At 37.6% G+C, this 22171-nt stretch overlaps 2 protein-coding genes across 3 annotated transcripts in view; both read left to right on the top strand.

Annotated features, from left to right (window-relative positions):
- The first annotated feature begins 914 nt into the window (after positions 1–914).
- On the top strand, positions 915–17520 carry LOC120413662 (uncharacterized). 2 transcript variants are annotated; one of them, XM_052710972.1, is made up of 6 exons: positions 915–1066; positions 1390–1540; positions 5094–6365; positions 6434–6579; positions 6900–13599; positions 13764–14884. In XM_052710972.1, exons 2-5 carry the CDS (start codon positions 1455–1457, stop codon positions 6962–6964), a joined length of 1569 nt encoding a protein of 522 aa, XP_052566932.1. In that variant the 5' UTR covers positions 915–1066; positions 1390–1454; the 3' UTR covers positions 6965–13599; positions 13764–14884. The 2 variants fall into 2 exon arrangements, with proteins under 2 accessions (XP_052566932.1, XP_039430519.1); XM_039574585.2 differs by lacking the exon at positions 6900–13599 and having other exon boundaries at positions 916–1066; positions 13764–17520.
- A 923-nt stretch (positions 17521–18443) lies between these two features.
- Positions 18444–22171, top strand: part of LOC120413658 (extracellular sulfatase SULF-1 homolog) — a 91995-nt gene continuing 88267 nt past the window's right edge. Inside the window, exons 1-2 of the mRNA XM_039574577.2 lie at positions 18444–18716; positions 21473–21859. The gene's annotated coding sequence lies outside the window, so the exon portion shown is untranslated. The remainder of the gene's footprint in view (positions 18717–21472; positions 21860–22171) is intronic.

Below are 22171 nucleotides of genomic sequence, written 5' to 3'. Positions count from 1 at the left end.
TTTTCCCAACATTCCCGATTTCCCGACTTGAGTGGCCACCCTGCACTGTCATTAATGATTATAATTCTTTCGATGTTGGCGCTGAGCTCTCAGTTAATTTTGAGGGAACGATTCTCTCGGGATTCTCTTGGGATATTTAAACTTTTTATTCTACCACCTCCTATCATTACTTTTTGTCTTTTTAATTTTTCCTTTTTTTTAGAGGCATTTTTAAATTGTTTGCTTGTTTTTTACATTTTCTAAAAAAGAATGATACCATCATCATTTGAATTATAATTTAAATGCGCTCAGACATTTTTTTATTTTTACGTGTGATACAGACGATTACATCGAATCTTAAGTTTGCATCAATCGAGTTTACATGTGATTGATTATTTCCTTGTCGAGTAAATTTACACTTTTTTCTGTGTACGTTTCATCAGTTCCTTCGATGCCCTCCCTATCTCGATATGTTTCTTAACTCGATGAATTCCTCCCAGGATGCTCCTAAGGATGGTCACGACTTGCGCAGACCTTTTTTAGCAAGACGGCGGAGCATTTAACGTAAAACGGAAAGCCTGACACGACCCGTATTTTTAAACCCAGTTTTATTTAAAAAGGTCGAGAAATAACTTTACGCACAGAAGAGCAAAAGGCGTTCCGTTTTTCGCATCGGTCTGAGTCTTTTTCTTTCCTTTTATCATTTCCGCTATCTATCCCGCCCACCAAATGTTTTTGTTCACTAACACTTCCGCACAAGTATTTGCTACTCACCTTTCGCGTACCTATTTTCGGCAACGGTTACCAATCGCAATCCAGCCATTCTGCTTCTGCTGCCTCCATCTCGCTCCTTCCTTCACCCTTCGTATACCTCCGTCTCGCTTGCTCATGCTTTCGCGGCAGCCCACTGCTGCCTGTGGCCTGCCTGGGTTTCGATTAGGCAGCTCAAAAGTGAAAAAGTCTTACCAAGAAAAAGTCGTCCATCTTCGTGTCGGTGCGTGAATTTGGTGAAATTTCCACCCTAGAAAAGTGACCGCGAGTGACCAAAGTGGTATCAGTTTGTCGGGCGAGCTTTGCTGTGCACGAGGTGAGTCGAATTTGGGCGGTTTGCGTTACGGTGGGGTGGATTTTATGAATTTTAGAAAGTTCGTGTTTCGTGAAAAGTGTTCCCTGGTAGATCGAAGTAGCCTCGCCGGGAAGATGGCTGCGCGGCGTTGGTTTCGGGAGCGCTCACACACACGCACACATTGTTCGCGAACGAGCGCGCGCGCAATGAAAGAGACAACACGCCAGCGTGTTGTCTCGCTCTAGCGCAAGCGGTGTTTTTGTTACTCATTTGTGTGTGTGAGAGAGCTGATGCATTTTTGGGGTTATGTTTGACGTCAATTTTTTCTTTTCTTCTATTTACAGGAAGCACAATTGGGTGGTGAATTTTGATTTCACCGGAAGTGAAGAACTAAAAGAAGCTATACAAAATGGATATGTCTGGTCCACCACGTGGTGGGTTCCGGGGAGGACGGGGTGGTCCACCCCGAAGCGGCGGATTTGGCGACCGGGGACGGTAAGTCTTTTTTGTTATAACTGTTTTGTGTGTGTGTGTGTCGTCTGTAGTGTGTAAAAGAGCGAGAGCGAGACAGAGAGAAAGAGAGCAAGTGGTGAAGTAGTGGTGGTCAGTTTTGGTTGCGTTGCCGCGGCGGTTGCTGAACGAAGAAGGGGCCGAGGGGTGATTCGTGAAGGTTTTTGGGAGGGTGATGTTATTGTTGACATCTCGTGGTTAGAGTTCTGCGCCGTGCAATGTCATACATGGACTTAATAAATTATTATGTATTTGAAATACAGAGCAAATTTGCTAATTCGAATCGAACTGCATTCGTATTACCGAATCCGAATTCGGTAATTGAAAATACTGACAGCTGTCAAAAGCTTGAAACCACGTGCTCGGAAATCGTCAAACAATAGAGTTAATACATCTTTTAATTTTTCCGCCATTTTGGCTGCCATCTTCGATTTAATCACTTCAGAGTAGGGTCCTTAACCTCGACAACCAAAAGTAATACAATGAAAAAATATTTTTTTCATGATTCAATATTGCAAGATACTATCCGAAGTAAACTTTATACAAGGCCATTGAGTAATCGGGTCTGGACTGTATTCTTTAATGCTTTATCTAATGAAAGAACGCTCTCTAATATGTAAAACAATGTAAATGGGCCAATATTAGCTTGTAAACAATACGGATATCCTGCTCACTCCTAAAGGGTATATTGGACTTTGACAAACAAACAAACTCGCAACCAAACTTTTTGACAGTTTGCCTTCTTTTATTCTGCAGAAACGTCAGCCTGCATACATTTGGCTTTGTTTGCGAGTTTGCCGCAAATAAGTTTACAAGTTTGGCAAACTGCCATACAAAAGGGCCAGTTTGTTTGCCATAGTCTATAACCTCCTTAACACTGACTTGCCATCAAACTATTCGGCACCCTCAGCAAACGTCAAATCATTACAAATTGCTACCGGATCTTTTTCCGGATCACTCCCGGAAAAAGATCCGGCAGCAATTTTGTATGGTTTGACGTTTGCGGAGGGTACCAAAAAAAGGTAAACAAATCACTTCGTGCATCGGCCAATTACGTTTTACACCGTGACGTTATTTGACAGCTCGTGTGCACTGTTTACATGGTCTTCGTCGATTGTCGACGAATTTTCCCGAACAAAATCGACGACCGCATCGAACTGTGCTAAGTCCATGTCAACAGTGCACTCCTTTCTAACCTCCAAATCGAGTCGGCGTAAAACCTACAGTGAGTTAAATATTTGTCCGTACCCCCCCCGTACGGAAAATGTTTGTGATATAAAAGTACATAAAATTTGACTAAAGTGCCATGTTTTATACATCAATCGACGCGGCAGAATGTCCTCTTTAAGACACTGTCATTGGATTCGCAAAAAAAAAAATTCTTGAAAAATACAAAAATAATTTACTGAAAAAAGTCAAAAAAAGAGGTCAAATAATTGTCCGTACCCCTAGTAAAAGTACAAAATCTGATCGATTTAAGTGAATTCATTTATGAAATGTTGTTTCAGTGTCAAATACTAGTACCTTTAGCCAGTTTGTGACAACTTTGAACTTCTGATAACTTTGTTTAGTTAATTTATATTAAAAATTGGTTTAAATTTAGTTTTTTTAAGTAAAACTTATCAAAACATTAGTTTATAAACAACTATTTTTATAAAATTGCTATTTTATGTTGTAAGAGTCTCTATTGAACAAGTTTCAACAATATTTGTTCAATATACATTGTTTTCATCTTTTTTATTGACATTTTTCGACCAAAAATACTGTTTCGGAACAATACCGTTAAACAATCCGGATTGTCCCGGAACCGGTTCAACCCCTCGGAGGGAAATTTTGTGGTGATCAGATAGAGGACAAAAAAACCCACCTCTTGCAATTTGAAGCATCCAATTTCGTCCACTACAGCCCGATTACGAGTCCCTAGTCTGAAATTTGAAATTTTCACTTTCCGTGCTGAGAATTTCTGTACCGTCCTGGGTCAGAATGTTTTGCTTGGGGAATTTGAAAATTTCAAATTTCAGACTAGGGACTCGTAATCGGGCTGTAGTGGACGAAATTGGATGCTTCAAATTGCAAGAGGTGGGTTTTTTTGTCCTCTATCTGATCACCACAAAATTTCCCTCCGATGGGTTGAACCGGTTCCGGGACAATCCGGATTGTTTAACGGCATTGTTCCGAAAGAGTATTTTTGGTCGAAAAATGTCAATAAAAAAGATGAAAACAATGTATATTTTGAACAAATATTGTTGAAACATGTTCAATAGAGACTCTTACAACATAAAATAGCAATTTTATAAAAATAGTTGTTTATAAACTAATGTTTTGATAAGTTTTACTTTAAAAAACTAAATTTAATCCAATTTTTAATATAAATTAACTAAACAAAGTTATCAGAAGTTCAAAGTTGTCACAAACTGGCTAGAGGTACTAGTATTTGACACAGAAACAACATTTCATAAATAAATTCACTCAAATCGATCAGATTTTGTACTTTTACTAGGGGTACGGACAATTATTTGACCTCCTTTTTTGACTTTTTTCAGTAAACAATTTTTGTATTTTTTAAGAAAAAGTTTTTTGCAAATCCAATGACAGTGTCTTAAAGAGGACATTCTGCCGCGTCGATTAATGTATAAAACATGGCACTTTAGTCGAATTTTATGTACTTTTATATCACAAACATTTCCCGTACGGGGGGGTACGGACAAATATTTGACTCACTGTAATAACCGTATTCTTCTTTTATTTCCCATTTCTTTTCTTATTCTTGAAAGAATTTCAAAATTTCAGTTTGATAGTAATTTGCTAAATTTGAAGTCTTGGTGGCATGTCAGTTCGTCAGTGTTCCTAACGTAAACATCCACTGATGTGAGCAGGATACACTTTTTGCTTAGATTTCATTGTATTTACTCAAATATGAGTTAAGTTTATAAAATTTTATGAACATAATTTCGAAATTTCTTCAAAAGGCTCTCGAAAGTAGAGAGATTCGGTCTCGTCCGATTTTCGCTCTCAGTGAGTGCTCAGGAAGGTATCACATTCCATCAAACTTAGTTTTAAAACAAACATATTTCGAGTTTGGTAGTTTGCTGGCGAATAAGTTTGCGATTAAGTGAATTATATCTAGTATTTAATTTAATTCGAACCATTTTAGATTTGAAAATCTTGATATTTCTGATGCTTGCCGCGAATTAAAATAAAGATTCTGTAAAATCCACCAAACAAAGGCGATATCAAGCTTTTCACGAGGTTATTCCTGCCTGAGTTTTACTCATATTTTGAGTAAATTTAGGCGAAATTCGACGAATGGCCAGGCCCACCACGTGCAGTTTACCGCTGAGACGATTCATTGAGTCAGTTTTTTATTCTTGCAATTGTTTTCTTTTATCTATCTTTAGTTTGAGGTGGCGTATTGTTTATTGGCAAATGATTACACCACAGTAATTGTAGCAGAGTAGTGTCAAGCTTATACTAACGTTCGTTCCCATTTTTCCCTTTTCCTATTTTCGCGTCGATTTATGTGCGTCACACCGAATAGCGGTCGCGGTGGTCGTGGAGGTCCCGGCATGGGTCGGATGATGGGTGGCCCGCCAATGATGCGTGGTCGCGGGGGCGGTGGCATGATGCGGTCCGGACCGCCCCGTGGCATGGGAGGTGGTGGTCCGATGCGCAGTGGACCGTCAATGTCCCGGCCGTACGGAAGCCGCCCGCCGCTAGGTCCCCGCAGCAGCTATCCGCCGTCTGTTTCGAACGGTTCCAACGGGTCTGCTCCGCCCCCTCCGTCGTCCACCACTGAAAACGGTAATGATCTCAAAACGGCCGATACCACTTCGGCGGCCAAACCGGTCGCTGCGACGACCGGGGATAGTACTCCGACTTCGTCGGCACCGCCCGGGGCACCAAAACCGGCCACCACTTCGTCACAGGTCCCTAGCTCGGAGTCGGGTCGGGGTTCTCCACCGCAACCAATTAAAACGGCTGATTCTAGCAGCTTGTCACACTCGCGTGATTCGCACGAACCGTCCGGCGGTGGCAGTTCGTACCATTCGTCGTCGTCACGTGGCTACGGAGGTCCCCGGGGAGACCGTGGAGGATACATGCCACGGGGCATGGGACGAGGACGTGGTGGATATCGAGGCGGCGGCGGCTATCGTGGGGAAAATTCGTACGACGCGCCTCGTCCGTTCCGCGGAGGTTCCCGAGGTGGTGGCCGCGGAAGCTACGGCGGAGGTGGACCAGGAGGTTACGGCGGTGGACCGGGAGGGTATGGCGGTGGATCAAGCTACAACAGTGGAGGATACAACAACGGACCGCCTCCCTCGTATCACCAGATGGGCGGCTACCAGGGCGGTGGCGGCTACAACCAAGGACCGCCTCCTCGGCAGCAGTTTGACACGCGACAACCGTCCAACACTACCACGGTGACACCGATCAAGCGCGGAGGAATGCCCGGTGGACCACCCGGGCCCAAGCGGGGTCGCTACGACTCGGGACCGCCGAGCCGAGCGTTGCCACCAAAGAGCATGCCGCCACATCACGGTGCTCCGGCTCCGGTGTCCTCGTACAATGCGCCTCCCGCGATGCCCCCCCACGGAGGCTACCCGGAACATAGTCATCCTCCGGCCAGCATGGACCAGTACGGATCGCACGGAGCGGCCCCAGCCGGTGGTAGCTACGGAGCCGGCGCCGGTGCGCCTCAGGGAGGTTACGGCGCCAACGGGTACAGCCAAAGCGGGTACGGCAGTGCCGCCGTCCCGGCCACAGGCTACGCCACCGGAACGGAGTACGATGCCAGTCACTACGACTACAGGTAATGAGCGCGGTTTGACCGACGACCTTCGAAGGCGTTTCTAACTCTTTCGACCTCTTCTATCTTAGTGCCGGAACGTACGACACCCGGTATCAGGCAGGATACTCGCAAGACTACAGCCAGTCTTACGGCGCGACCACCGAGTACAGTGCAGTCCCAGCGGAAACCTACCCCAGCCAGCAGTATGACGAACGGTCGGCGTATTCCGGCTACGGTGAGTACCATTGAGTTCTTTCTTTTCGAACAGTATTTTATTTTTCTTCTCTGCTATTCTTGACATTTTCTGTTCCAATTATGCAAAACTATAAAAGAGGTTAAACTGTAAAGATCTGCAAATCAGACTGAAACCAAAAAAAGAAAAAACGAAACCTCAAAGTTCCTTCCGTTATTATCGTATTATTATTTTTATTGTTTAAACTATTATTTAAACCGACTATCCATAGAGAATAAGCTAATCCACAGATTGCACCCAGCAACGCCCACAGCGGCCCAAACACTCTTGATAACCTATTCCCATTTCGAATATCCTTATAGACACGCAAGCCTACTCGCAGGGCTATGCAAAGACCGATCAGTACGCTCATGGTGGTTATTACTAAAGCGAGAGAGAGAGAGAGACAACTCTCTAAACAAATACAAATCACAATGATTGAGAGACAAAAGGTAAACAAAAAAAGAGAGCAAACGCAAAAGAAGTGTGTGATTGTGTGTGTAATGCGACTAAGCGCGAAAACGCAGCAACTTACGATAAGCGCAAAAAAAAAACTGAGACAACTGAGCATCTCAACGGCAACGGAATGAGAAAAAAAAACCAAACAAATCAGAAAAAAAAACAAAAACTACTAACAAAATGGCACCAGTTTTTGAACATGACGCGGAAAACGCAGCGCAGCGATCCCGAACAGCGGAAGAAACGCAACTTCAGACACAGAGAGTGTCGTCAGCACGTGCAGATTTAGGGCTCTAGGGAAGGCGCGTTTTTTTAAATTGAAAAAAAGTTCGTTTTCAAAGCAAAAGTCTTAGCTCTTAGTGATAAACGTCAAATTTTCTTTTTAAAACTATTAACTGAATTGAAAATCTTGGTAGTAATCTTTGCATACAATATTGCAACAACTTTAACTTGTTTTTATAGAATTGTACCATAGCAAGACAGAATTATGGAGCAAATAAAAGTGGTATAATAAACAAATAATATCCAAGCAAGTAAAATGCAGTGAAACAAAGTTCTAGGCGTAGCGTAAACATAGGTGTCTGCAGAAGTGTGTAGCTGACCAATATTCTTATTCATTATTACTATATTCCCATACAAAAAAATATAAACAACCCCAGAAATAAACATCCAACTACAATTGAATCTGTGTACTACAATTCCCGCTTCCGCCGCAGTTCATTGCCATTCAGAAAAGAAAAAGAAAATCCCAACAAAATAGAAACAAACACAATCCACAACACACTGAGCGCCGTGTACGGTTTCCTAAGTCAATATTTTTATTTTTTCGTCTATATCTAAATTAGCTTTTGTAAAAATCTTCTAAATACTCTAGTTATTTTTTATTTACTTCTAATTTGAGTTGAAAAATGCTACAACTCAATTGTTTTCATTCGAACAAAAAAAAAAATCATTCGAAACTACGTCTTACAAAGAGACAAATCTCAACAATTCCAGATTCTCTCTCGTATGGGGTTGCGCTCTAGCGGGTACTTTCATTTTATTAGCTCTTTAGTTAGTTTTTTTTTTCAAAAACAAAACCAGTCATCATTACGACTGAAACGAAAAACCACATGCAGCTGTACTGTCTTCTAATTGCATTGAGAAAAATTCCTATGACTGAAATTAAAAAATAAAAAACAATATTACGATTCCTATAAAACACTTTCTAAAATAAAAGAATACTTGTAATTGCATGAAGCCGATTCGAGACTCTCCAACGAATGGATGTGTTAAATGATATAAGCATAGTTAAAACTAACGACAAACTACAGCGATATTTAAAAGTCAAGAGGGTACAAGAAAAAAAAAACCCAAAAACTGGCTGGAAGAAACAAAAAACAGTCAAAAAGTTGTGTCGTAGACAGAATCAGAGCGTCATTTAGCAAAGTCTCTAATTCTAGGTACTTGAAGTTCACATCTGTGTTTGGGAAGTGCAGTTTCGATGGAAAATGTTTGGCACTTTAGGTACTTGAAGTTACCCTCCGTGTCAGGGAAACGCGCATTTGGGAGCGTTCTTTTTTTACGTAACGCAAAAAATCGGATTTTTAGACCGCCTCCCCCCCCCCCTCGCAACAAAATTTCCATACAAATTTTAAAAATTTTGTATGGAGCGTAACACGGCCATCGACCCCCCCCCCTCCCCCCATCTGCGTTAGTAATAAAAGAACGCTCCCTTTGGAATTGATTTATTAAATGTTATTTAACGTCAAAACATCTTGAATTAGGATGTCAAAATCGATTACAGAGGGTTCTATTTGATTGGACCACGAATATTTCGTTCCCAGTGGTTAATCATCAACGGAATTTTGCGCTTGTGACATGATATCCTAAGTGGCGGTAATAACATCAATACCAATTTTTGTTATTGAGACGATCGGTTTTGTTATGCCCATTGAAAGACAAATGAGCTGAATATAACAAGGAAGTAACAATAAGATCAATCATCATCAAACATCAATATCATAATTGCTAACCATTTGTTATTGCAATGTCAAAACCTGTAATTTCCTTGTTATTCTACGCACATTTTTATGTGGTTTAGAAATCAATCAATGAAAAAACTTGCTTGTTGTTATTAAGAGTTCATTCCCCCCTGCTCGGGATGCTGTATCAAGATCCCTAAAGTTTAATTGCCATTAAATGTCTTGAAAATAAATTACTTTGGAAAATGTTTGAAACTCATTTTTTTAAAGTTCTCGGGTTGGTTTTCATTCACTTTTTTCTTCAAAACAAAACGAAATTTCAACAGTTTAAAAATAGAGGTTTTAACAATGGTCCAAGAAACCACTTTTTGTTTTTAAGTGTTTTTGAATACCTCTCACAAAAAGTAGAATTTAAGCGCTAAAAGTGATAATTTAGTCAATTGGATATAAAATTGCATGTAACCATCACAAGTTAGCGCGATTTAACGAAATAATGTATTGCAAACGTTAGTCGTGATCGATAACGCTTGCAAGGTCACCCGCGACAGATAATAAATAACGAAACAAAAAATAAAAACTTCAAGTGCGAGGATTTTGACAAGTTTACCAGCAGTCTGGGGTATTCAAAATATGTGAAGGCTAAAAATTAATCTTTAATCAGTTCGACATCAACTTTAGTGAAATACGCCCAAGAATGAAGAGGGTTTTGAGTAATGCCTTTACGAACAGGAGAGAAGCTTCCAGAACTATACCGGAAATGTTAAATTTGAGTAATAACGTTTCAAAAATCGTAACCTTGGATGGAAACAAGCAGTCTCTCCCTCTTCCTATAGTGACAGTTCACATTGAGTATGAGTATGTGAATAGCCTGATTATTTATAACCAAGGTGTAACCTACTGAAAATTTATTCTAGATTTCGTTAAATACCAAATATTCTTACAGTAAACAAATTAAGCAGTTTATAAGGATCTAACCTTTCCTGGCCTAACCTCTAAAAGATTTCACGCTAATTAAAAATTTCCAAAAATAAAAATTACGATCTACAAACGATTTTCGTTTTAGATTATTGTACGTGGAATGCAAACTGTCAAACTGAGGTTCAAAAGTAGAAAGTACTGCAAATAACATGCATAACATCATGCAATAACGATTGCGTTTCTTTTATGTTATTAACACTTGTAGCCCAAACGGGGTCAAAAAAGTTGGAAATGCCTTTTTTATTATAACTTAAGGTACACGCACCTGTTTTGGATCTACCTTGTTGGAGTTGATTCTTGACATTCTTCCGGATCGAATGCAAAAAAATCATCCAAATCGGTTGAGTTTTCGCCGAGATACAGCCGGTTGAAGTTGCATTTCCAACTTTTTTGACCCCCTTGGTGCTTCGCGTCAGTTGACCGTTGGTGCTACAAGTGTTTCTTAATAGGAAAAGTTTGGTATTGGATTGCACGTATCACAATGTTATCTTACGAAGAATAAAAAAATAACGAAATCAGAAGATTATAAAAATAAAAAAAAATATTTTATTTGAATCTCCATGCTTAGTATGAGCGGATTTCATAAAAGCTGTTTTATAATTACTTTTTGAATGAACATATCTCGGCATCCAAACATAAAAACAAAAACAGATTAGAGAAATAATTCATACGGAAAAAAAGAATCAATGCTGTGATAAACGATTTTTTGTGAATCAAATTTAACATAGAAATTAGTACCTTTCTTAAAAATATTTAAAACATTAACAATCAAAAACGGCAAAAAATGTTTGGGTCTTCCGTAACGGAACGTAAGATAAATTCGTTTATTTGTTTGACAGTCAAAAGAATTTCCTCGAAGGGCTGTGCCGAGAATCAGGGCGATTTCAAACGACTATAAAATTTAATTTCCGATTAGACTTCAGTGGAAACAAATCAGTTGCAAATCATTGGTAGAAAAGAGCTACGTTAAAAGGTAGAAGAAATGAGAATTAGTACAGGTAATTAACTGGTTAAAAAACAAAGGGTTACGTAACACAAAATTTGGCATTTTTTTTATCTGAAAATGAAAATTGATGAAATACCTAAAATACATAAGAACTTGCCGATATTGATTTGAAATTAATCATCAATAAAAATTAAATTTCTTGACTAAACTTCTTCACAAAACAATAATCACAAATGAAAATCCTACTACATCGTTAATTTTCAAGAATATTTCTGAAACAGGAAGAAGAAAAGTTCAAATTGAATTTCGAATACTTTGTATGCATTATACTGCCGCTCGAAGCTAGTCCGTCCCATATGTAATTTAGTCAATTTTGAGGTATTTATGCAGTTTGGTTCGAAATCATGTAAACTATCAGAGAAACCAATAAAATTTAATACTTTGTTCTAGAAAACCGGAGAAAATCCACTTTTTCGTGAAATTCTAACACGTAGCCTTATGAGTGGGACAAATTTGACTTGCGTTTTTCTCGGCTTGCTGTTTTTACATATGGGACGGACTCGTTTAGAGCGGCAGTATAAACGTTTTACGAATGATGTCAGAATATTGTTCCGTCAGTATTAAGAACAGTCAATCTTATTTTTTAATTTGAATATTTATAATCTAAAATCATACGACGTCTTCATATTAATCCTCATGACAGTGTTGCAGTATTCAGGGCTGTAGAGTCGAATTGTGACTATAATCACGGGTATGAATCTTCAAGCTATAATTTATAAAAGTGAAGAACCGGCATCAGTTTCTTCTCCGCTTCCACAACCCTGCTAGTAATTTTCTGATATATTTGTTGTGGCTGACAAAACACGTGTTCATAACAAAGCAAAATGGTGGTTAGATATGGCATTCGAATTATCTGATGAATAGTTCAGTGCAATTCCGTTTTTGGCAACATAAACTTTTTGTTAAATTTTCTTGCTATTAAAAAAGTAAATATGAAATTAGTATTCGTTAGAAGAAAAAATACAACTGAGCTTCTGTGCAACAAATTCAGTTGTCAAGCCAACACAATGATTTTTTAGGAATAAAATAATAGTCAGTCAAGTTGCCAAAAACAGAATGACACTGTACAATGAAGATACCATATTTATTTGAAACTTTTATTAGCCTGCATTTACACAAATTTTGGTTATTATCTCCAAAACAATCTGTCGATGACAATTCTCCTATAAAAAAAAAAGAAAACAAAACTGTGCTACACTAATATAGGTAAGAAAGGTTACTCAAATACAAATGCAGTAAAAATGCATCAAAACTATTTATCCCAGTCGATATGGCTATTTTGTGTATCTTTCAATTGCAGCATAATCAATAAAACGGATCACACATCACACGATTATTTGCTAACAACCGGAATGTTCAGTCGAAAGAGTTTAGTAAAGTGATACACAAAAGGTAACTATTTCCTTACATTTTATTGGCAAGCTGGCAAGTGATACTTTGTAGAAATGGGAATGTTTTAATGGACAACACGGAATGTCATCAAACGGTTATGTGAAACTCAAGCATAAAAAAAATCGAAGAAAAAAAAGAAACAGTTATATCGGGCTAGAAAAAATGTGCACTATTTCAAAATGGCTGACAGTGATCCAGGTAACGATAGTTGTATTCGGGCAAAAAAAAAGTCAAAACCACGCGGTGATTTGCATCAGGAGGAAAAGAAACAGAAAGAAATGCATAAATAAAATTCCCGCCAAAAATGCGGTATCTTCCAGTTTAACGAGAATGTCAAAGAAAGAGGAATTAGCCGGCTGTCTGAAGTTTCGTTAAAATTTGCTGAATTGACGCGGTGTTTACCAATACAAGTGCAGGCAGAATATGTTTGGTTTATTGACCGTTTTTATGTTCAAACAGGGTCTTTTCAATAAGGCAGGGATTAAAAATGTGGCCTTTCAAAAAGGTTTCAGAAATAATTATTTCATTTCTAAAGGTAGAACAATTCAACCAGGTACAGCGGACCTTTGTAACGGCAAAAAATAACTACCCCTTGGCGAACCGAACATAATTTTCCCTGACAGGCAGTCGTCCGCAGTCCTACGATAGGTAGCTTGTATTGGTGTTGTGTGCGGGTTTGCTGAATGCCGAGTCACCAATATAAACCTCACTCGGTTTCGTATTCAGCATCATTCAATCAAGCACAGTGACTCAGTAAGCATCGCAGCACCTCAGGAGAAGCAAATTCCAACCTTAGTTAGTTCGTGCTATAGGCGGTGGCTCCAACATTATTGTTCAGTTTAGCAGTGCAAAAGTGGAGAAAAGATTACCAGATTATGTAATCCTTGAAATTACTAGTAAAAAACTAGCAAGATTTGTTTAACTGCTGTGTGCTGAGTAAAGAAGAAAAAGTGAATTCAATCTTGTCATGCTGAAAAATGTCTGCCAATCGTTAACACTGTGAACAGCAGCCAGCAACTATCACAGTCTAACAAAATTACGACATCAAAATCAATTAATCGATTGAAAACTGCACAAAAACCTGAAAAATCAAACAGGAAACGTCTTGAAAGTTCCATGCCACGCTGTTTTTGAACACGGCAAAGATGGCTGCCGTACGCCATTGTCACTTCGCAGAAAGTTCATGTGCCAAACGAAGAAACATTTCGACAATTCGAAGAATAGGTAAATACACATCCCAAGACTAGCTGTTTTCCAGAAAAGGTGTACAAAAAACTATCAGCCCAACAGTTCGTCAGCCATTTTGAAAAAAATAACCTCAAACATTTTCCAAAAGTCATCCACCCATTTCTAACCTTTCATTCTCCATTTTTCCTCTCTTCGTACAGCTTTGATAGTGTCTGCAGCAGCCGGCTAAACAGATTTCTTCCGGATGGCAAATTTACGCTTGAAAGAGCCGGTGACGGATAACGAGCCTGCGTAGTATCGGAGTTTAACCTCACAAATACCAACGGAGCAGTCAGCAGATGCCGGTAAAAAAACGACACCGATACACTGGGTGTAAGTAGTGATTTGCCGGCTAGACAGGTTTGCCGAGCAAGCCGCCCAAGTCTGCGTCTTAATCGTCTTCTAAAGTTGTCTTTCGGAAATGATTTTTTGTGTCTCTTCAAAACTAGGTCGTTTTAGAATATTTGCGATAACAAGACAAACCACTGAAGTTTCGGATATGTTTTAGAAATTCGTTTTTTGCAACAGTTTAACAGTCTCGACAAATGACTCTACGTGTCTCTTCAAAACTAGGTCGTTTTAGAATATTTGAGTTAGCAAGACAAACCACTGAAATTTCGGATATGTTTTAGAAATTCGTTTTTTGCAAATGTCTAGCAGTCTAAACAAATGTGTTGGCGTGTCTCTTCAAAACTAGGTCGTTTTAGAATATTTGCGATACCAAGACAAACCACTGAAATTTCGGATATGTTTTAGAAATTCGTTTTTTGCAAAAGTCTAATAGTCTCAACAAATGTGTTGGTGTGTCTCTTCAAAACTAGGTCGTTTTAGAATATTTGCGATAGCGAGACAAACCACTGAAATTTCGGATATGTTTTAGAAATTCGTTTTTTGCAAAAGTCTAACAGTCTCAACAAATGTGTTGGTGTGTCTCTTCAAAACTAGGTCGTTTTAGAATATTTGCGTTAGCGAGACAAACCACTGAAATTTCGGATATGTTTTAGAAATTCGTTTTTTGACAAGCCAACTAGACTAAAACCAGGCCAGCCACTGGAATTTCGAAGAAATTCTATAGTTTATCCTAGTTTACATTCAAAATATTGACGAACACACGTTGTGGTGATTTTGTGTGCCTCTTCAAAACTAGGTCGTTTTAGAATATTTAGGTCTGAACCCATGGTTTTACGTGTCTCTTCAAAACTAGGTCGTTTTAGAATATTTATGTAAAAAGATAGAGCAACCACTTAAATTTCGAAGAAATTCTATAGTTTATCCTATTTAACTCTTTGTTTTAAGAACCAACCACTTTTATTTCGGATATGTTTTAGAAATTCGTTTTTTACGAAAATCAAACATAAAACTGAGCTTTTGTGTCTCTTCAAAACTAGGTCGTTTTAGAATATTTACGTAAACAAACACAACAAGAAGTGATCTTTTGTGTCTCTTCAAAACTAGGTCGTTTTAGAATATTTACGAATTGAAATTAAGATACAACCACTATTATTTCGGATATGTTTTAGAAATTCGTTTTTTACTAACAAACAAACAGAACTGAGCTTAAGTGTCTCTTCAAAACTAGGTCGTTTTAGAATATTTACGAAAACAAACACAATATGCAATGATCTTTGGAAATCAAGTTACAACCACTTTGATTTCGGATATGTTTTAGAAATTCGTTTTTTACGAACAACAAACATTAAACTGAGTTTTTGTGTCTCTCGAAAACTAGGTCGTTTTAGAATATTTACGAAACCAAACACAACATGAATGATCTTTTGTGTCTCTTCAAAACTAGGTCGTTTTAGAATATTTATGAATGGAACTCAAGATACAACCACTATTATTTCGGATATGTTTTAGAAATTCGTTTTTTACGAACAAACATTCATAGAAGTAAGCTTTAGTGTCTCTTCAAAACTAGGTCGTTTTAGAATATTTACGAAAACAAACACAACATGGATGATCTTTTGTGTCTCTTCAAAACTAGGTCGTTTTAGAATATTTATGAATTGAACTCAAGATACAACCACTATTATTTCGGATATGTTTTAGAAATTCGTTTTTTACGAACAAACATTCATAGAAGTAAGCTTTTGTGTCTCTTCAAAACTAGGTCGTTTTAGAATATTTACGAAAACAAACACAGTATGCAATGATCTTTTGTGTCTCTTCAAAACTAGGTCGTTTTAGAATATTTACGTATCAAACACAACAAGAATGATCTTTTGTGTCTCTTCAAAACTAGGTCGTTTTAGAATATTTATGAATTGAACTCAAGATACAACCACTATTATTTCGGATATGTTTTAGAAATTCGTTTTTTACGAACAAACATTCATAGAAGTAAGCTTTTGTGTCTCTTCAAAACTAGGTCGTTTTAGAATATTTACGAAAACAAACACAATATGCAATGATCTTTTGTGTCTCTTCAAAACTAGGTCGTTTTAGAATATTTACGTAATCAAACACAACAAGAAGTGGTCTTTTGTGTCTCTTCAAAACTAGGTCGTTTTAGAATATTTACGAAAACAAGCACTATGAGAATTTATCTTTTGTGTCTCTTCGAAACTAGGTCGTTTTAGAATATTTACGAATTGAAATTAAGATATAACCACTATTATTTCGGATATGTTTTAGAAATTCGTTTTTTACGAATACATAAACATAGAACTGAGCTTTTGTGTCTCTTCAAAACTAGGTCGTTTTAGAATATTTACGAATTGAACTCAAGATACAACCACTATTATTTCGGATATGTTTTAGAAATTCGTTTTTTTCGAATACAGCAACATAGAACTGAGCTTTTGTGTCTCTTCAAAACTAGGTCGTTTTAGAATATTTACGAAAACAAACACAACATGATATGATCTTTTGTGTCTCTTCAAAACTAGGTCGTTTTAGAATATTTACGAATTGAACTCAAGATACAACCACTTTGATTTCGGATATGTTTTAGAAATTCGTTTTTTACGAACAAACATAGAACTGAGCTTTTGTGTCTCTTCAAAACTAGGTCGTTTTAGAATATTTACGAATTGAAATCAAGATACAACCACTATTATTTCGGATATGTTTTAGAAATTCGTTTTTTTCGAATACAGCAACATAGAACTGAGCTTTTGTGTCTCTTCAAAACTAGGTCGTTTTAGAATATTTACGAAAACAAGCACAACAAGAAATGATCTTTTGTGTCTCTTCAAAACTAGGTCGTTTTAGAATATTTACGAACAAACATACAAACCACGAACTGAGCTTTTGTGTCTCTTCAAAACTAGGTCGTTTTAGAATATTTACGAATTTTACTCAAGATAAAACCACTATTATTTCGGATATGTTTTAGAAATTCGTTTTTTACGAACAAACAGACAAATCACGAACTGAGCTTTTGTGTCTCTTCAAAACTAGGTCGTTTTAGAATATTAAACTAAATTTGATTCAACCATTCTAGTTTCAATAATTTCAATAACTTCTACATCTGCGAAATTGAAACAAACAAAAATCCTTTTTGTGTCGGTTATGTTTATGAGCTTGTGTGACTCTTCAAAACTAGGTCGTTTTAGAATATTTAACTTAATTATATTCAACCACTCTAGTTTCAATAATTTCAATAACTTCTACATCTGCGAAATAAAAAAGAATTAAAAATTCCTAACAGAAAACCTGCAGTGTTCAGGAATTAAAGACGTCAACCAATTTGTAATTTCAATAATTTCAATAACTTCTACATCTAAGACTCTAAAAATGATTCAACTACTGAAATTTCGAAGAAATTCTATAGTTTATCCTAGTTTGAGACTTGAAAAATTAACAACCACTGAAGTTTCGAAGAAATTCTATAGTTTATCCTAGTTTGCGTCTTACAAGAAAACCCAACTGCTGGAATTTCGAAGAAATTCTATAGTTTATCCTAGTTTGCGTTTGCGAACAACCAATCACTGAAGTTTCGAAGAAATTCTATAGTTTATCCTAGTTTGCGTCTTAAAAAAAACAACCAATCACTGAAGTTTCGAAGAAATTCTATAGTTTATCCTATTTAAGATAGTCTGACGGTGAGTTACATGAACGATATTAGTGTTAAGCCAAATAAACAATAAAAAATGAGAAAAAAAAAACAATTAAACTTTTAATCGTAAAATTATTGAGAAAAATCCCTGAATTTATTCCCAAAACATAACTGTGTTGAAAAGATTGTCGTTTGTAAGCCGTTTTTTTCGGCACACTTGGCAAATGTCAAACCAGTACGAGCTTACTGCTTGATCTTTCTCCGGAAAAGATTCGGCATCATTTTTTTTACTGGTTTGACACACGCTGAGTGTATGGGAAAGTTCGGTTGGCTTCCAAAAGGACTATAGTTCTTCCAGAAATATTGCCATTTGACGGATTTGTTAGAAAGAATCGCAGTGTTTCATGATTTATTTTGCCAACGCCATCTATGTTAGGCCAGAGTGAATTTAAGCTAACAATTCCATTTCGAAAAAGCTGGATAATGTCTCCAGTGTGTATTTTAGTATGAGCAATTTAATGTGTTTTCACTGTTTCGGAAATATTTTAGAAACTCGTTTTTGTAAAATACATACTGCGGTGACCCGCTCACTACCCATAATTTACCATGATTTTTGAAACTACTTTTACGATTAGGTCCAGCGAAGACTCAAACCCCCTACTTTTCGAACAATTGGTTGTTGGACCGGCTATTTCTCTTTTCTTTCTCACAGAGGCGATACTCAACCCTGGCATCACTGCAGCAAACTCGATGAGCCGCGAGCCGAAGCCGAAACTGGTTTCCTTCGGTTTACCGGTTCTTCTTCCTTGACCGCGGTCGTACTTACTGTGGTGGTCTCCGTCAGTCGTAGTGTGGCAGCGGTCGAGTCAGGTCGGTTTTCCTCGTGGCAGCAGCTTGGCCCGTCCCTTTACTTGGACAGAGAGTGCTGGAGATAGGTCGTGGACATGCGGTGGTTCAACATGCTCTCCTCCCGGCTGGTGTTGTTCTGTGGTGATGCAAGTCAACAGTAGAACCGCCGAAGTGAAAATTTAGAGGCAAAACAAAAACAATTATTAGTAGAAAGTGGTGGAATGTTATGTTGTTCTGGTCATCGTCTTGTGAGTGCAAATAGGTGAATACTTACCGTCGATGCTTCCAGTTTTATGATTCCGGGAGGAGTCCAGACGGGAGAAGAAGGAAGATAAAGTGCACGCCTGCCGGTAGAAACGGGGGATTAATCTTCGTGTCGTGGTTCAGTCCGGTGCGCAGCGAATCCTCCTCCGACGACGAAGTGCTCTCCGACCGCCGCCGGCCGGTTTGGCATTTCGGATCTCGTTTTTTTTCGTTCCTCCACGCGCTGCCGCTTGTATGCGTGTGTGTAAATATACACAAACTGTACACAAAGTATCTCGGAGGCCTTTCGTCAAGTTCTTCCCCGCGCGTTCGTCGGGAGGACGATCTTGGTTGCGGCTTTCCGTATTAGCTTTGAAATGTTTGTACTTACGATTAGGCTTGCTCGTTTGTATCGACGAGTCCGACTTTGAAGGAGAGAGAAAAGTTCTTTTTCGGGTTCTTCTACGGCCGCCGTCTTCTGTCAACAGCCTGCCAACCACCGGCGGCGGCCTACTGCGTGCTTGTTGTCGCGCGAGAAACTTGATCAAGACCCGGGCAGCGCGAAGAGAGAAGGCTACCGAACTAAACAGAGGGTTCACTGAATTGACAGGTGTTCTTTGATGAAGCAGTGTGATTTGGGATTTTTCTTTTCAAGCAAATACTGCTCTAGATTTGCATGTTTAGATTGTAAAAATAGCGTTCTAAACCCCTAAGTGTTAACTTTTATATACAAAATAAAAGGCACGGCCAAAAACTATTTCACGCAGAAAAATATTTTGTAGAATCAGCCTGTACGAGGTTTGATTCAACAAAATTTTTGTTGAATATAATCAACGCCGATTTTGCGTTGAAACAAACCTTGATTTTCTCAATTCTACAAAAATCTTTTGTTGTTTTGAAAAAGTTGCTTTGACGTTTAGCGTTGATTCAACAAAAATCTTGATTTTCAAATCAACAAAACGTTTTGTTGATTCAAATATGCCTTATTTTTCTGCGTGTTTTGGTAACTTTTAATGATTTTAATTTAAAAATAAATAAATCCTCAAGACGGCTGCGACGAATCAACTATGGTACCCTTGGAACGAACTGTCAAAGAAGATACTTTATGTCAAAAAGCACGCTTAAAAATTACGCACATATTTTTTTTCGAAATTAATTTTTTTTTGACTTATTGTCTTTCTTATGTTTATAGGAGCTAATAAAAAAAATCGAGAAATCAACTTTAAACTTTTTGTAGGCGTACAAATTGTCATTGCGCTTCGAGTCTGGACTGTATTCTAAAAACAATTGGAACTTGAGTTTGCAATGGTTTTTTTTTTGCAGCGGAAATTTAAATATGTTTTTTTTGCGCTCTTAAAAAATCCCAATTTTTGATTAATGTTTTTCGCATAGAATTTGTTTCTGTAAAACTTTTTTGGGAAACATTTTTTGTGGCACAGTGCATAATGGTGCCGATTCTTGTTCCGAAGTTACGAATTAATGAAAACAATTAATTTGGGGAAAATATTGAAATAGGATAGAATAAAACGCAAAATTTTATTTGCAGTCAAAAATGACTTCACAATAGAGTCCTAAATTTTTATGTACAACGGTAAAAAACACGATCAAAAACCACTTCTGATATTCAACTTTTTCACATTTTAATGCAAAAAAATAAATTGACAAGACAACATTTTTTCGATGGATCTACTATGGTCCCCTTGGAACGCGCTGTCAAGTAGGAACCGTGGCCGTGGAGTTACACGTTTCGCCTTGTAAGCGGAAGGTGATGGGTTCGATTCCTGTCTGGCTCGGCAAAGTCAGATCCCTTCAAAGAGAAAATCTACTCACTGGGTAGGGATTGGATTCGACTAGCGGCGTGCTGGATTTACAATCCAGAGGTTGTGAGTTCGATTCTCGTACCAGTGATAATAAAAAAAACTATTCTGCCAAGAAGGGTCGCGATGTTATTTTTTTTTAAATTGATAACAAAATTAAACTTAAATATTTTGCGGTCGTTCAAAGTGTCATTGTGCTTAGAAAAATAAGCATTATCGTTGTGAACAATAATATCTCGAATTTAAGCTTAATTTTAGTACCCAATTTGGTTGGTGCATCGTTTTGAAGTCTAGGCACCTTGATTTTAAAATTTTGAAAACGTTAACTTTTTGCGACGTGAAAATACTTTGTAAAGGAAAGTCCGATTTGGAAACCTGTGATTTTTTGTTCTTTTCAAAAGAATTAATTCAATTTCAAAATCAATCCAAACATTCTTAAAGGGGTCCAAACACTAATTTAAGACATTTCCTAAAGTTTAAAATGCGACAAAATTTAATTATTTCCGAAAGTTTTGTTTTCGAAAAAGTAATGTGAGGTCGAGTCCGGTGAGTGCAACACATTACAATTTTTTATAGTTCACCAAAACATTTCAAAAGGTCTTAAGTTGTACAAACAATATCATTTATCAATAATTAAACTTAGGCCAATGCTGATTTACCTTTCACATTTTTCCTTTCGGTAGATTATTATTAAAATTGAACTAAAATAAGATTTTAAAACAAAAATTAACGTTAACTTTTCCAGGGGTTGCGTTCTTTTGAATATTTGTTATTAAGTTACTTGACTTTGACAGTGACCTTTTGTTACCTTAAGTATGGTATAAATTAACTCAACATAGATTTTGGACAGATATTGTCCAGAATTTGGTAGTTTTGCTATAAAAAAATTCAACGTATTTTTTAAATGCCTCTTTCAAAGAGCATTGAATAATTCGCTAATTTCGTTCCATAATTCCAGCCGCAGAACCTTGAGTGTAACTCGTAAGCATCACTGAAAGCAAAAAAGACTTTCAGTAAACTGTGAACAACTAGTAGAAGAGATGTGAAAGTTTGCAAAATTATCAAGAAGAAACAAGTAAAAGCAGACGAAGCAGAAGAAGCATCATCATTTGGAACAGCTGTTGGTTGAAAGTGTGAAAAAAGGGAGAGAGAAAAAAGAACGAGTAATTTTCAGAAATGCATCGGCACCATATTGCCGCCGCTGATGCTGCGTACGACGCCCACGCACCCACCCGAACGGGGAAGTGGCCTGTCTGCTGAGAAAGTATCGGCGTAAAGTCGAGATCAGTGGCTCATCTTTTGTGGTGCGGTTTTTCGGTGCGCGAATTCTGAAAAAAAGGGAGAGGTGAGTAAAGTGAGTGAGTTGTTACCAACGTTGCCAGATTATTTTATGAGAAATCTGTATTTTCTTAAAAATAAATCTGTATTTTATCTGTATCATGTCAAATTCGAAGCTATAGAAGATTTTTTTAGACTTTTCACAACAGATTTAAGCTTTTTAATCATTTTAAAGCATAATTCAATTACTAAATTGTTGAAATTTTCGAATTAAAGCATTTTTAAAAAATCTGTATATACAGATTTTTGTGATTTTTGGGATCAAAAAATCTGTATAATACAGATTTATCTGTATATCTGGCATGGCTGGTTGTTACTC

Source organism: Culex pipiens, chromosome 3 (assembly GCF_016801865.2).
Source record: "Culex pipiens pallens isolate TS chromosome 3, TS_CPP_V2, whole genome shotgun sequence".
NCBI lineage: Eukaryota > Metazoa > Arthropoda > Insecta > Diptera > Culicidae > Culex > Culex pipiens.
This window is presented reverse-complemented; position numbering and strand designations above follow the sequence as displayed.

What these genes read in the sequence shown, in the direction of transcription:
- LOC120413662 (XM_052710972.1), top strand. Translation starts at nt 1,455, where the DNA reads ATGGATATGTCTGGTCCACCACGTGGTGGGTTCCGGGGAGGACGGGGT. An exon ending in GGATTTGGCGACCGGGGACG is followed by an intron (nt 1,541 to 5,093) that starts GTAAGTCTTTTT and finishes CACACCGAATAG; the next exon opens with CGGTCGCGGTGGTCGTGGAG. An exon ending in GCCAGTCACTACGACTACAG is followed by an intron (nt 6,366 to 6,433) that starts GTAATGAGCGCG and finishes CTTCTATCTTAG; the next exon opens with TGCCGGAACGTACGACACCC.